At 37.4% G+C, this 14,108-nt stretch overlaps 1 protein-coding gene across 1 annotated transcript in view; it reads left to right on the top strand.

Moving 5' to 3' along the window:
• Positions 1–14,108, top strand: part of LOC126272402 (nuclear pore membrane glycoprotein 210-like) — a 242,236-nt gene that overhangs the window by 157,290 nt on the left and 70,838 nt on the right. Inside the window, exon 10 of the mRNA XM_049975230.1 lies at positions 5,858–6,113. Within this exon, the coding sequence (XP_049831187.1) occupies positions 5,858–6,113 (256 nt within the window). The remainder of the gene's footprint in view (positions 1–5,857; positions 6,114–14,108) is intronic.

Raw genomic sequence — 14,108 nt, 5'->3', positions numbered from 1 at the left:
AAAGTTACCCCTGTGTATGGAGATGGTTGTAAATAGTGAAAGAGAATATATCACTGATGACTAAAATCTCTGTTATGTATGTCTGTTGTGTTTGTTAAACTTATAGGAAACGCTATGAACTTATACATCAACCCAATACTGTCAAGTCCATGTGAGCTTCTGTCATTGAGACTGTATATTATTTTCTCAAGGGGAGATAGAATAGAATTTTTTTTCTCATATTTTCATATTTTTATTTCATCATAAAATTTGCAGTTTCCTGAATAATATATATATATATCACTTATAAGTTCACGTGGGAAGTATTTTAATTTATTTTTTTAAATATAATCTACAACGGTTGTTCTGTGAACTGTATCATGCTTGTTACTATCATCCATATATAAAACACTATATGTATAGACTTTTTTACTACTATTGTTAATAAGCATGAGTAATTTTTGTATTATGTAGGTAAAGCACGATCTTTATTTGTTCTTGTTAAAATACAAATTTTCCTTTTTCATTTTTGTCATCAGTGGGATTTCCTAGTCCTACTATATGCTGCTCAGAATTAATGTAAGATTTACAGTTGCAAAGGACGCAGGGGCACGTTGAGCCAATCTGATGAAACTGTTGGCTGTAGTTTATCGTCTGCTATTGCCAAACCTTCATTCTCATTACTGTAACGCTCCCTGCATGTACTATGCCTCAGTTTCAGATTGTTGTGTGATAGTTTGTTGTGTGCTGTGATTTTCTTCATCTTCATTATGTATGACTTACAAAGTTATTTTTGATCTGTAGTTACACATTCCACATGTGCTTCTTCCGGAGTTTCAGTCCTGTCCAAATGTTCCCAATGAATTTAGAAATTAATGGTGGCAACAGTGAGAATGCTATACACAGTTTAACTATTAAAAGCAGTTGTTGTTGTTGTTTTCAGTCCAGAGACTGGTTTGATGCTGCACTCCATGCTACTCCACCCAGTGCGAGCTGCTTCATCTCTGAGTAACTACTACAACCTATATCATTCTGAACCTGTTTATTGTATTCATTTAGTGTATTCATTACCCCCCCCCCCCCCCCCCCCCCACACACACACACACTTTTTACTCTCCGCGCTTCACTCCAATACTAAATTGATAATCCCTTGATGCCTCAGAACATTTTCTACCAACCGACCCCTTCTTGTAGTCGAGCCATGCCACAAATTCCTCTTCTCCCCAATTCTATTCAGTACCTTTTCATTAGTTATGTGATCTATCCATCTCATCTTCTGCATTCTTCTGTAGCACCACATTTCGAAAGCTTCTATTCACCTCTTGTCTAAACTAGTTATCGTCCATTTTTCACTTCCATACATGGCTACACTCCATACAAATACTTTCAGTACTTCGTGACACTTAAATCTATATTCGATATTAACAAATTTCTCTTCTTCAGAAAATCTTTCCTTGCCATTGCCAGTCTACTTTTATATCTTCTCTACTTCGACCATCATCAGTTATTTTGCTCCTCAAATAGCAAAACTCATCTAGTGCTTTAAGTGTCTCATTTCGTAATCTAATGCCCTCAGCATCACCTGATTTAATTCGACTACATTCCGTTATCACTGTTTTGCTTTTGTTGATGTTCATCTTATATCCTACTTTCAAGATAGGGTCCATTCCATTCAACTGCTCTTCCAGGTCTTTTGCTGTCTCTGACAGAATTATTTCTTCTCCATCGATTTTAATTCCTACTCCAAATTTATCTTTTCCTTTAATGCTTGTTCAATATGCAGATTGAACTACATCGGGGATAGGCTACAGTGCTGTCTCACTCCATTCTCAACCACTGCTTCCTTTTCATGTTCCTCGACCTTTATAAGGACAATCTAGTTTCTGTACAAATTGTAAATAGCCTTTCGCTCCCTGTAGTTTACCCCTGCCATCTTCAGAATTTGAAAGAGAGTATTCCAGTCAAGATTGTTAAAAGCTTTATCTAAGTTTACAGATGCTAGAAACGTAGGTTTGCCTTTTAATCTTCTAAGACAGGTTGTAGGGTCAGTATTGCATGACATATTCCAACATTTCTACCAAATCCAAACTGATCTTCCCTAAGGTTGGCCTCTATTAGTTTTTCCATTCGTCTGTAAAGAATTCGTCTTAGTATTTTGCAGCCCTGACTTATTAAATTGATAGTTCGATAATTTTCACACCTGTCGACACTTGCTTTTTTTGGGATTGGAATTATTATATTCTTCTTGAAGTCTGAGGGTATTTTGCCTGTCTCATACATCTTGCTCACCAGATGGTAGAGTTTTGTCAGGGCTGGCTTTCCCAAGGCTTTCAGTAGTTCTAATAGAATGTTGTCTACTTCGGCGCCTTCTTTCGACTTAGATTTTGCAGTGCTCTGTCAAGCTCTTCACACAGTATCATATCTCCCATTTTATCTTCATCTACATCCTCTTCCAGTTCCATAATATTGCCCTCAATTATGTCGCCCTTGTATAGACCCTCTATATACTCCTTCCACCTTTCTGCCATCCCTTATTTACATGGAACTGCTTTTCCATCTGAGCTCATGATATTCATACAAGTGGTTCTCTTTTCTCTAAAGGTCTCTTTCCTGTAGGCAGTATCTATCTTACCCCTAGTTATATATGCCTTTACGTTCTTACATTTGTCCTGTAGCCATCATTTTTGAGATGTCTGTATTCCTTTTTGCCTGCTTCATTTGCTGCATTTTTATATTTGCTCCTGTCATCAGTTAAGTTCCGTATATTTTTTGTTACCCAAAGGTTTCTATTAGCCCTTGCATATTTACGTACTTGATCCTCTGCTGCCTTCGCTATTTTATCTCTCAGGTTTACCAATTTTTCTTCTACTGTATATCTTTCCCCGTTCTTGTCAATCATTCCCTAATGCTCTTTTTTAAACACTCTACAACCTTTGGTTCTTTCAGTTTATTCAGGTCCCATCTTCTTAAATTCCCACCTTCTTGCAGTTTCTTCCATTTTAATCAACAGTTCATAACCAATAGATGGTGGTTAGAGTCCACATCTGCTCCTGGAAATGTCTTACAATTTAAAACCTGGTTCCTAAATCTGTCTCACCATTATATAATGTATCTGAAACCTTCCACTGTCTCCAGGCCTCTTCCAAGTATACAACCTTCTTTCGTGATTCGTAAACCAAGTATTAGCCTAGTTACGCTACACTAAGTTACGGTGTATGCAAAATTCTACCAGGCGGCTTCCTCTTACATTCCTTACCCCCATCCCATATTCACCTACTATTTTTCCTCCTCTTCCTTTTCCTGCTTATCCCCCATGACTATTCAATTTTGGCTCCCTTCATTATCTGAATAATTTCTTTTATCTCATCATACATTTCTTCAGTCTCTTCGTCATCTGTGGAGCTAGTTGGCATATAAACTTGTACTCTGTGGTAGGTGTGTGCTTCGTGTCTATATTCGCGACAATAATGCATTCACTATGCTATTCGTAGTGGTGTACCCACACTCCTACTTTTTTCATTCGTTATTAAACCTACTCCTGCATTATCTCTATTTGATTTTATATTTATAACCCTGTATTCACCTAACCAAATGTCTTGTTTCTCCTGCCACTGAACTTACTAATTCCCACTACATCTAGTTCAACCTATCCATTTTCTTTTTAAATTTTCTAACCTACTTGCCCAACGCAGGTATGGACACTTTTCTTTGTTGTTTAAAATTTGAAGTATCAGTATTCATCAGTATATTGTTGTTGCTTATTAATGTTAAATCTGTTGGTGTGTATGAGTGTTAATAACTGCTTTAAAAAAAATGTAAGTACAGTACAATATATAAGTATTTGAAGTAAATTTTCTTTTCTGCCTTGTAATAAATAGTCTAAATTATATATAGGATTCATTTTTGGAATTTGTTTTTAGCTTGATTTATGTTGGGGAAAATATGTCTGGCACCTTTAATTGCCATTGGGCACTTGTGTTGTCTTTCAACAGTGATAGTAATTTGTGGACTGTGGACAAAATAGTAAATTTTCTTGAAGCAGGTCAAAACAGAACAATATGATTAGTTTTTATCATGCCTTTGTGTGGAGTTCAAGGTATAGATACTGATGAAGATTCCAGTTTATCAGATGAAATTAAAGGAAAACCATGTTGTCTTCCTGCGTGTATACTATGGGCTCAGGCAATAGGCACAAGCTCATTTTTAGGAAAATGAACGTGTTGTAAATACAAAGAGAAAGAATAAGGGCATGTCAAGGCAAAATTTGCAGTGGGTGACAGAAGTGGACAAGAAGAAGAAACTGAGGACTGTGCTAGCATTCAAAATACGCTTCCTGCTGCAGATACGGAAGGAAATAGGAAGTGCGCATCAAGTCAGAATTTTGTGATGAGTAGAGAAAGTCGAGTGCTAAAAGAGGTAGAAGCTGAGGCTTGCGCTGATACTCCAACCACATCAGCTGTATTAAATACGAAGGGAAAGAAGAATGGGGCGATAAGTGAAAATTTTGCAGTGAGGGGAGTAAGCCAAGAACAAGAAGCAGCAGAAGATATTGATTCTGCAGAACCTGCAGTGCCACCCAAACACTCAAGAATCAGTGTTCATTATGGTATAAGTGAAAATTATACTGAAATTATATTTTTCTTGTAAACCTGTTACAAAATAATAACCATTTTTAAGCAGAAAAACCAGTCTTAATAATTCTGGGCACTAATGGGTTAATTTTGAACAGAGTATTTAATGTCCTGTTTGATTAGTTTCTGGTAAGGATAGTTTGAAATAATAACACAAACCTATAATGGAATATGTTAAACTTGATATTGCATTTGGTTCCCTGTAAATATTGTCCCTGTCCGTCTTTTCCAAATTATTTACACATATCTTTTGTTCCACAATAAGGCGCAACAGGCACAACAAAAGGATTGCTGTACATTTCAGCTAAAAGGCCTTCTTCTAAATTAGAAGACACACACACACACACCCACACACACGACCACTATCTTTGGCTGCAGGGGCCGTCATTATTCCATCCTAGATTTTTCGTTTGATTTTGCTTAGTGACTTTCCTTACATCCAACAACCCAGTGCAGTTTTTCGTTGTTACTATTCTTTAACACATTACTTTACTTGATGTCCATCCATTTCTTTATCTTCTTTCCTGTGTTTTACAAGACCGGCCTCCGCAGCCAGAGGCAGTGGTCGTGTGTGTGTGTGTGTGTGTGTGTGTGTGTGTGTGTGTGTGTGTGTGTGTGTGTGTGTGTTCCCTACTTTATAAAAAGGCCTTTTGTCCGAAAGTTTAAATATATAACAATTTTTTTGTTTTGCCTGTCTACTGCTCATCGGCGCCTGTATATGGTGAGTAGCAATCCATCTTTTTCATAACATAGTCATTATTTCATCCTGGATGTGACTTTTAAGGGAGAGTGGTTTGATTTTAAAATATTTTTGACACTGGCTGAAATATCAGCATGAGTGTTGTTTCCTTCTAAGTCTTTAGTAGCAGATGCTAACTGACCAGTAATCCTTCTGATTGAACACATTTTAAAATTCTGTAGTAACATTTAATTTGTGGATTAGGTAGTAGCACTGTTGTTCTACACCAGCCACTGCAAATTACATAGAGATTGTATCCATCACTTCAAGTATGTTGCCTTCTTCGTTTTCCCAAAGGAAGGTAGGTTAGGGTTTAACATGCCATTGACAGCAAGGTAGTTACAGACATATATCATTTGCAACTCATTCTATTATTTCATGTAAGGCTACCAATAAAGGTGAATCAAAAGAGATACAGTAGTTATTTATAATGTTTGTTGTGATGCTGTAGATCTTCTTTTATTGTAAACTGTCATAAAAACAATTTTAATTTCTTTTTTATTTCCAGGTAAAACTGTTGCCAACAAAACAACATATACTGACAAATGCCTACTTGGGTCAATCATACCGGGTACCTGTCGTGTTGTGCAGTGAACTTGACAAAACAAAAACTGTAAGCATGCGCAGTCGAAATGGAACATGTCCTGAGGGTTACTTTGTCACTGCGTTTCCTTTTTATTGCGCTATTCGTTTCTCTGATCCTGATGCAGAATTTGATGTCGATGATGTCTTCGCTGTCCATCAAAGATTTGACTTGGAAAAAGGTGGGTAAATTTATTTAAAAGTCAGTTGTGTCACTTTTTCCTCAAGTTTGGTAGATATAATTTTTGCTGAACATGAAATATTTTCAGTGATAAATCTTTCACACTGAAGTGGATTGTATGATCTTGGAAAATTTTATGAAATGTTACAATTGTACTTCAATCCAGTACTCAAATGCATACCTTTGCCATTATGAGCAATGCTCTTATTGGCTGAGTTATCGAGACATATATATTAACATTTTATTTATCTATCTAACAGTATCTCTCTCCTACATCCCAAATTACACAGAAGCTGTTCCACATGATTTGCTAAACTAGCAGGCGAAGGAGAAGGGTATGTCGGGGTTTGGTTTAGCTAGAATCAGAGATTGCTTTTTTTCCTCTTAAGATAAATCTTCCATTCTGCAGCCAAGTGTAATCTCGTAGAAAACTTTGGCAGGTGAAAAACGTGAGATGAATCAGGAATAAAACATTGACCCATCCCTACATTGACCTGGCTATTATGCTACCCTCGTGGACTCTGTGACAGATTTGGTATGCCAGAGGAGTTTAATGTAGGGAAGAGATAGTGGTATACTGGCATTTTTAGGTGTCCCTCAGTGGCTACTCATCATGTGATTTGTTGTTGTCAGTATTTACTCATTTAGAATGCACTGCAACATGCATTTGGTAAACACAAAAAAAGGACACACACTTCTGTAACACTCCTTTAAGCATTGTACACAGAGGTTTCATTTTCAATAGGCTTCTAGCAAAGTGACAAAATTAAGGATAAACCCCATGTAATTAAATCCAAGTTGAAAGGTTTCATTGTGGTGATATTCCTATTCTGTACAGGAGTTCCCGTGCAATGTGTTATTTGTTCCTATTCCCTCCCACAATTTTTGTTTCTTTTTTATGCTAAACAGTATTCTCTAATACGTGTTAGACAATTTATGGAAACACTGTAAGAAATGCATACTTCACCATAAAAGTAGATGCTAGCTAGGCCTGCACGTTGTGCTGTCATGTTTGAACACGAGCAGCACCTGTGCAGTGTCCTCAACATGTATCAGCTATCAATCATGGTGAGAACAGTGTTCTGTGTAGTTGCTAGTGTATTGTGTTTGAGGTAAGTGAATTCAGATGTGAGCAAATTGTTGGTATCCATGTGGTGGGTGCTTCTGTTAACAGGAGTAGTCTAAGTGTTTGGGTGTTTCAAGAAGCATCATATTGAAGATTTATACTGCATACAGGGAAGGAAACAAAAGAAAAATTCGGAATGGGTATTAAAATCCATGGAGAAGAAATAAAAACTTTGAGGTTCACCGATGACATTGTAATTCTGTCAGAGACAGCAAAGGACTTGGAAGAGCAATTGAACGGAATGACAGTGTCATGAAAGGAGGGTATAAGATGAACATCAACAAAAGCAAAACGAGGATAATGGAATGTAGTTGAATTAAGTCGGGCGATGCTGAGGGAATTAGATTAGGAAATGAGACACTGAAAGTAGTAAAGGATTTTTGCTATTTGGGGAGCAAAATAACTGATGATGGTCGAAGTAGAGAAGATATCAAATGAAGACTGGCAACGGCAAGGAAAGCGTTTCTGAAGAAGAGAAATTTGTTAACATCGAGTACAGATTTACGTGTCAGGAAGTCATTTCTGAAAGTAATTGTATGAAGCGTAGCCATGTATGGAAGTGAAACATGGACGATAAGTTGGTAGGACATGTTCTGAGGCATCAAGGGATCACAAATTTAGTATTGGAGGGCAGTGTGGAGGGTAAAAACCGTAGAGGGAGACCAAGAGATGAATGCACTAAGCAGATTCAGAAGGATGTAGATTGCAGTAGGTACTGGGGGATGAAGAAGCTTGCACAGGATAGAGTAGCATGGAGAGCTGCATCAAACCAGTCTCAGGACTGAAGACAACAACAACAACAACAACAACAACACCAAGCATGACCTCTATTTATCCATTCCAAGGTGACTGGAAGCTGCTTTAAATGCCAACAGGTTTTGTACTCTGTGTTAGGCACAGTAATGTGTTGTGTTTTGGATATTTCCATATTTTTGTCCTCCCCCTCGCATGATCGCACACAACCTCATAAATAAGTAACTGGAATGACAAGGATGGGCTTGAAAGGCAGGGGTTACAGTTCGCGACCTATTCTAGCACAGTTTTAATCACTCAACAAATTTAATTAGATGCTAAATAGTTTTTATGATAATAATCAAACCATAAATTCTTTACTCAGAACTTTCTTGCATATTGCGAAAATAAAGGGAATGTTTTTTATTGCAAAAATGGGTGTGTTTTAAGTGCTTAGCTTTTTGAATAAAGCGATGATTTAAGTCAGATCTGAACATACTATTTAGATAAAAATTGTAGGTTAAGCCTGTTTATCACCTTAGCTGTGATCTTATACACATTAGGACGACTTCATTGAAAATCCAGATAAACAAGTTTAATGGCAACCTAATTTTTATTTACAGCCACTTACAATGAGTGAACTGAATAATGCTGTAGATAAGAGCAACAGAAAACCCACCTGGACAGTTGTGCACATTAGCACACAGCTTCTGGCATTTAGGGAGGTGCGTCTACTCCAGATCAAATCTGCCTGCCAGATTAATGATGAGGGCTGGTGCGCTGGCCTGCTTGGAAGTGGTTTATAGACCATTTCCCACCTCTGACTAGGTCAATATTGAGCTAGTACTCATGTCCTGTCTCAGTTACATGATTGAAAAACTTTTTGAAAACATTCTAACACTTTTGCATAGGGTGACACTAGTCACAGACAGAAAGGGTGTACAAATTCCATCCTGAGGAGTGGGGAGGTGGTGGCAGGAAGGGTATCTGTTGCCTTCTAACACTAACAGTACCAAATCCAAATTGACATGCTGACCCCATGAAGACATAGATAAAGGCCAGGAAAAAAGAAGAGAAAAGGTAAAGGCAAGAACAAAAAATCAGTGTGCCTGGACGACAACATTTGGTCCTGGGCATGAAGAGCAAAAATTGTTTTCAGTTGGATTTGTTCCTGTAATATACCTAAAATATGAAAAAAACAGATCTTAGTAATTTTTAAACATTGAATAAATATATAGGTGTAATATTGGAAAGTAATATGAAATGGAACGGGCTCATAATGGTGATTGTAGTGAGGGCAAATGGTCGACTTCAGTTCATTGGGAGAATTTTAGGAAATTGTGATTCATCTTTTAAGGAGATTGTGTATGCAACACTTCTGAAGCCTATTTTTGAGTATTGCTCGAGTGTGTGGGCTCCCACCAGGTCATATTGATGGAAGACATCAAAGCAATCAGAGATGGGCTATTAGGTTTGTTACTGGTAGATTTGATCAACACACGAGTACTATGGAGAATCCCTGGGAAGACAGCATTCTTTTCGTGAAACACTGTTGAGAAAATTTACAAAACCAGCATTTGAAGCTGATTATAGAATGATTCCACTGCTTCAATGTACATTTTACATGGGGTCTTGAAGATAAGATAAGAAAATTAGGAATTTTATTTCTTTTTCCCTTGATTTATTTGCAAGTGGAACAGTAAAGGAAATGAGCAGTAGTGGTACAATGTACCCTTTAGCATACACCATATGGTGGCTTGTGGAGTATGTGTGTAGGTGTAGATACAGCATCCTTAATTCAAAGGTGTTTTTTTCTGAAGTGAAAGCATTAGTTTTGTTATCATTAGGGCTCATTGGCTTAGGCGTGCAGTCAGAGTAGTTAAATGGGGATGCTGTGAAACTACACTCTTTGAAGTACCTGATAACTAAACTTCTGAACTGTTGAAGTAGTAAACAAAACAAAAATAGTGGAAGGGATGTCATAAGATGACAACAGATTGAAAGCTGTCTAAACTGGTCTGGCACCTTCTTTGTAAAAGAAAATTCCTTGTTGATTTTAAAGCTGGTGTAGCCATTGGAGAAACTGAAGAAATGAGCCTCTCAGAGGTATGCTGTCCTTAATTGTTTCCTGTCTATATACAAGTGATGAACCTTCTTCATATTACACAAGAAGCATCCTATATCATCACATTGCTACTCTGAGAAATAAATTTGAAAATATAGGAAGAAAACTGTGAAACATTTTCAATGAAGCTGTAGATACGGTAATGCAAATGAGTGGAAGGCTAATCATTTAAAAACAGAAGTCTGTCCCTTCCTCTTAAATAAGGAGCAAGCAACAAGAAAACTGTAAGTGAATGGGATTTAGTTTACGTATGACGAATGTAGTTAGATGGTATAAAGGCAGAAAACAAGAAGTATTACATTAAGAAGTGACAGTGATAGTTTTCTGAGCATATAGATTTTTCTAAAAAGAGTCAGGAGTAGAAACAGTGGTCCAATATGGTGCTTACACCAGTGTTGCAAGTTCAGAGAAGGCAGTGACTGGAAAGTGCAGTGTGGGACAAAGACAGAGAGCACACTGATGCTGCTACAAAATACACTTTGTACCTTGCTTCATAGAAGGTACCAGAAGCTTGTCTTCTTGCTTGCACATCACTATAGCAGTATGGTTGTCCAATTTGGTAATGCTGTGCTGAACTACATGACATAGCCTTAAATGAAATATTTAGACATTAGAGATTGCTTAAGTCCAAGTTTGTTGTCTGGAACGTATTGCATCCTTGGACAGTAGCTGAGATGTTGCAGCCAGAGGTCTGCGAGCTATGCCAAATAAGTCACAAACAATCTCACTGCATAAATGTACTCACCTATGTTGCTGATGTTGCTAGTTTGTATATATCCATGGGTGCCTGACTCTTGGGGAATCTATTAAAATCCTTGTAGTTTAAGAAACTTTCACCTCCAGTATTTGGATAGATAGGTAACAGGTGGTAGCTTGAAGTTCCTGAACACCAAATTTTGTGACAATGGGCTGGCTTAAATGCCAGGTCTTTCTAGTGTCTCATGGAAGTCACAACCCTTCCAAATTGAACTAGGTTTCACACTTTCCCTCTCTCTCTAGGTGAACAGATTCTCTTAAGACACTTTTTAACTGAAAGTTGTACTTGAAGAAAGAAAACCTTTCCATTATGGTCACTGAACATATATTTTGTGGCCTGTGAACCAACAGTGACGTATGACTTTTCATTTTGTTTCTTCTACTACTCGGATATGATCTTATCCATTTACAACTGAAAGCTTGCAAACTCCCCCACCATTCCAGAGATTCCTGTCTGGAAGATAAACTGCTATGTTCTTAATGGATTGGTAGCTGTCAACTAAAAATCTTCTACCAGGATTTGAAGTGTCAGTAAAAGATGGAAACTTTGAGCTCTAATGTATGGATGTAAAAGATAAACATAGAGAAACATAGGTTTCCTTGTGAGCCACTGTGGTTGTGAAGAGAAACTGTAGATCACATTTTGAAGTGAGGCTGTTGCTCTTTATAGTGACCCCAATGGGAATCTGTTTAAGGCAGCAAAAGATTGTCCTGACTTTGTTAAACATTGAAATAATGTACTATAAATGTGCTTTTCTTTTTTATATGTTACTCGAGTTTTAAAGTACTTACTTTGTACTAGCTGAGTACTTGGTCTTGCTCTGGTATGTATTTATTTCAGTTCTCTTAGTCTCTCTCCCACCCCCACCTCCTTCACCCCACTCCTTGCTCATCTCATCTTGCCCTTCTCTTTGTCCATCTGCTACTCCCCCTCTCCCTGCCTATCTCCACCTCCCCATCTTCCTGTCAGTCTCCTCCTTTTCCCTTTCTCTGTCCAACTTCTCCTCCCCCTCTCTATGTCCATCTCCTCCTCCCCCTCTCTATGTCCATCTCCTCCTCCTCCTCCTCTCATATCTCCAGAACCGTGTGCCATTCAATGATATAACTGTGTAGGTACATTCAGCAGTATATGTGGATACTGTCTGTTAAATGTAAGTAAAAAAAAAGAAAAAACAAACAATAACTATAAACATCATGACATCATGGCTGATGTGATAGTTTTACTGCATGAACGGCCAAAACATAGTATGTGATAAACTCTTTTCCATTCATCATTTTTGGCATGTAGTCAGTGAGAAAAAGTTTTGTAAAGCTTTGAAATTAAGTGTGAAGTTTGTTGCAAGTCACCAAGTTCTCTGTCACTGGATATTGCGCGTAGTAGCTCTACATTATGCAGTGTGTACATTAGGTAATAAATAATGCAATATTATGAAGAGGATGATGCTGAGTGCAGATAGGCACAACAAAAAGACTGTCAAACAATGCTTTTGGACAAACAGGTCTTCATCAGAATGGATAAAACACACACACACACACACACACACACACACACACACACACACACAGTCTGGCCAACCTTTGATAGGTAAGTGGTTCTTACCGCCACAACAATTCATTGCTGACATTAAGTGATATATGTACCGAGCTTGGTTGAAATTGGTTCTGTGGTTTTGGAGGAGATGTGGAACATATAAACATGTTGTTGTGGTCTTCAGTCCTGAGACTGGTTTGATGCAGCTCTCCACGCTACTCTATCCTGTGCAAGCTTCTTCATCTCCCAGTACCTACTGCAACCTACATCCCTCTGAATCTGCTTAGTATATTCATCTCTTGGTCTCCCTCTACAATTTTTACCCTCTACGCTGCCCTCCAATACTAAATTTGTGATCCCTTGATGCCTCAGAACATGTCTTCTAGTCAAGTTGTGTGAGAAACTCCTCTTCTCCCCAATCCTATTCAGCACCTCCTCATTAGTTACGTGATCTACCCATCTAATCTTCAGCATTCTTCTGTAGCACCACATTTTGAAAGCTTCTATTCCATTTTTGTCCAAACTAGTTATCGTCCATGTTTCACTTCCATACATGGCTACACTCCATACAAATACTTTCAGAAACGACTTTCTGTCACTTAAATCTACACTCGATGTTAAAAAAATTTTCTTCTTCAGAATTGCTTTCTTTGCCATTGCCAGTCTACATTTTATATCCTCTCTACTTCGACCATCATCAGTTATTTTGCTCCCCAAATATACATACATTTTTATAATATATTATTATTATTATTATTATTATTATTATTATTATTATTATTATTATTATATAATATATTATTACTATTTCTCAGACGTTAAGTCTGGTTAAAAATGGAAAGTGATTCGGACCTTGATCAAGTGTCACTTCCTTTTAACTGTACGGTATATGTTACATTGCATTTAGGAACTTTCGGGTAATTGAACATGTATCAATAATTACAGATTTCTGTAGTTGTATATCTACGTTTGGATGTAGCTGTATTGTGTTGATGTACTGGTGGATATTGCTTGGTATGACTCATGTAGTTGATAGTACAATTGGTATAATGTCAACTTTATCCTGATGCCACATGTCCTTGACTTCCTCAGCCAGTTGGATGTATTTTTCAATTTTTTCTCCTGTTTTCTTCTGTATATTTGTTGTATTGGGTATAGATATTTCGATTAGTTTTGTTAATTTCTTCTTTTTATTGGTGAGTATGATGCCAGGTTTGTTATGTGGTGGTGTTTTATCTGTTATAATGGTTCTGTTCCAGTATAATTTGTATTCATCATTCTCCAGTACATTTTGTGGTGCATACTTGTATGTGGGAACGGCTTGTTTTATTAGTTTATGTTGTATGGCAAGTTTTTGATGTATTATTTTTGCTACATTGTCATGTCTTCTGGTGTATTCTGTATTTGCTAGTATTGTACATCCGCTTGTGATGTGATCTACTGTTTCTATTTGTTGTTTGCAAAGTCTGGATTTATCTGTTGTGGTATTGGGATCTTTAATTCTAGGCTTGCTGTAATATATGGTGTTTATTCTTTGATCCTGTATTGCAATCATTAATCCTTCCTTCTCACTGTATACATTGCATTTTATTAGGCATGTGTTGGATGCGTCTTGATCGATGTGTGGCCATGTTAGAAAATATGGCTGCTTGGCATGTAGTGTTTTCTTTTTCCAATTTACTTTCTTTGTCTCTGTTGATGTTACGTGATCTAAAGGGTTGGAGAA

The sequence above is a fragment of the Schistocerca gregaria genome, chromosome 5, assembly GCF_023897955.1.
Source record: "Schistocerca gregaria isolate iqSchGreg1 chromosome 5, iqSchGreg1.2, whole genome shotgun sequence".
In the NCBI taxonomy this organism is placed as follows: domain Eukaryota; kingdom Metazoa; phylum Arthropoda; class Insecta; order Orthoptera; family Acrididae; genus Schistocerca; species Schistocerca gregaria.
This window is presented reverse-complemented; position numbering and strand designations above follow the sequence as displayed.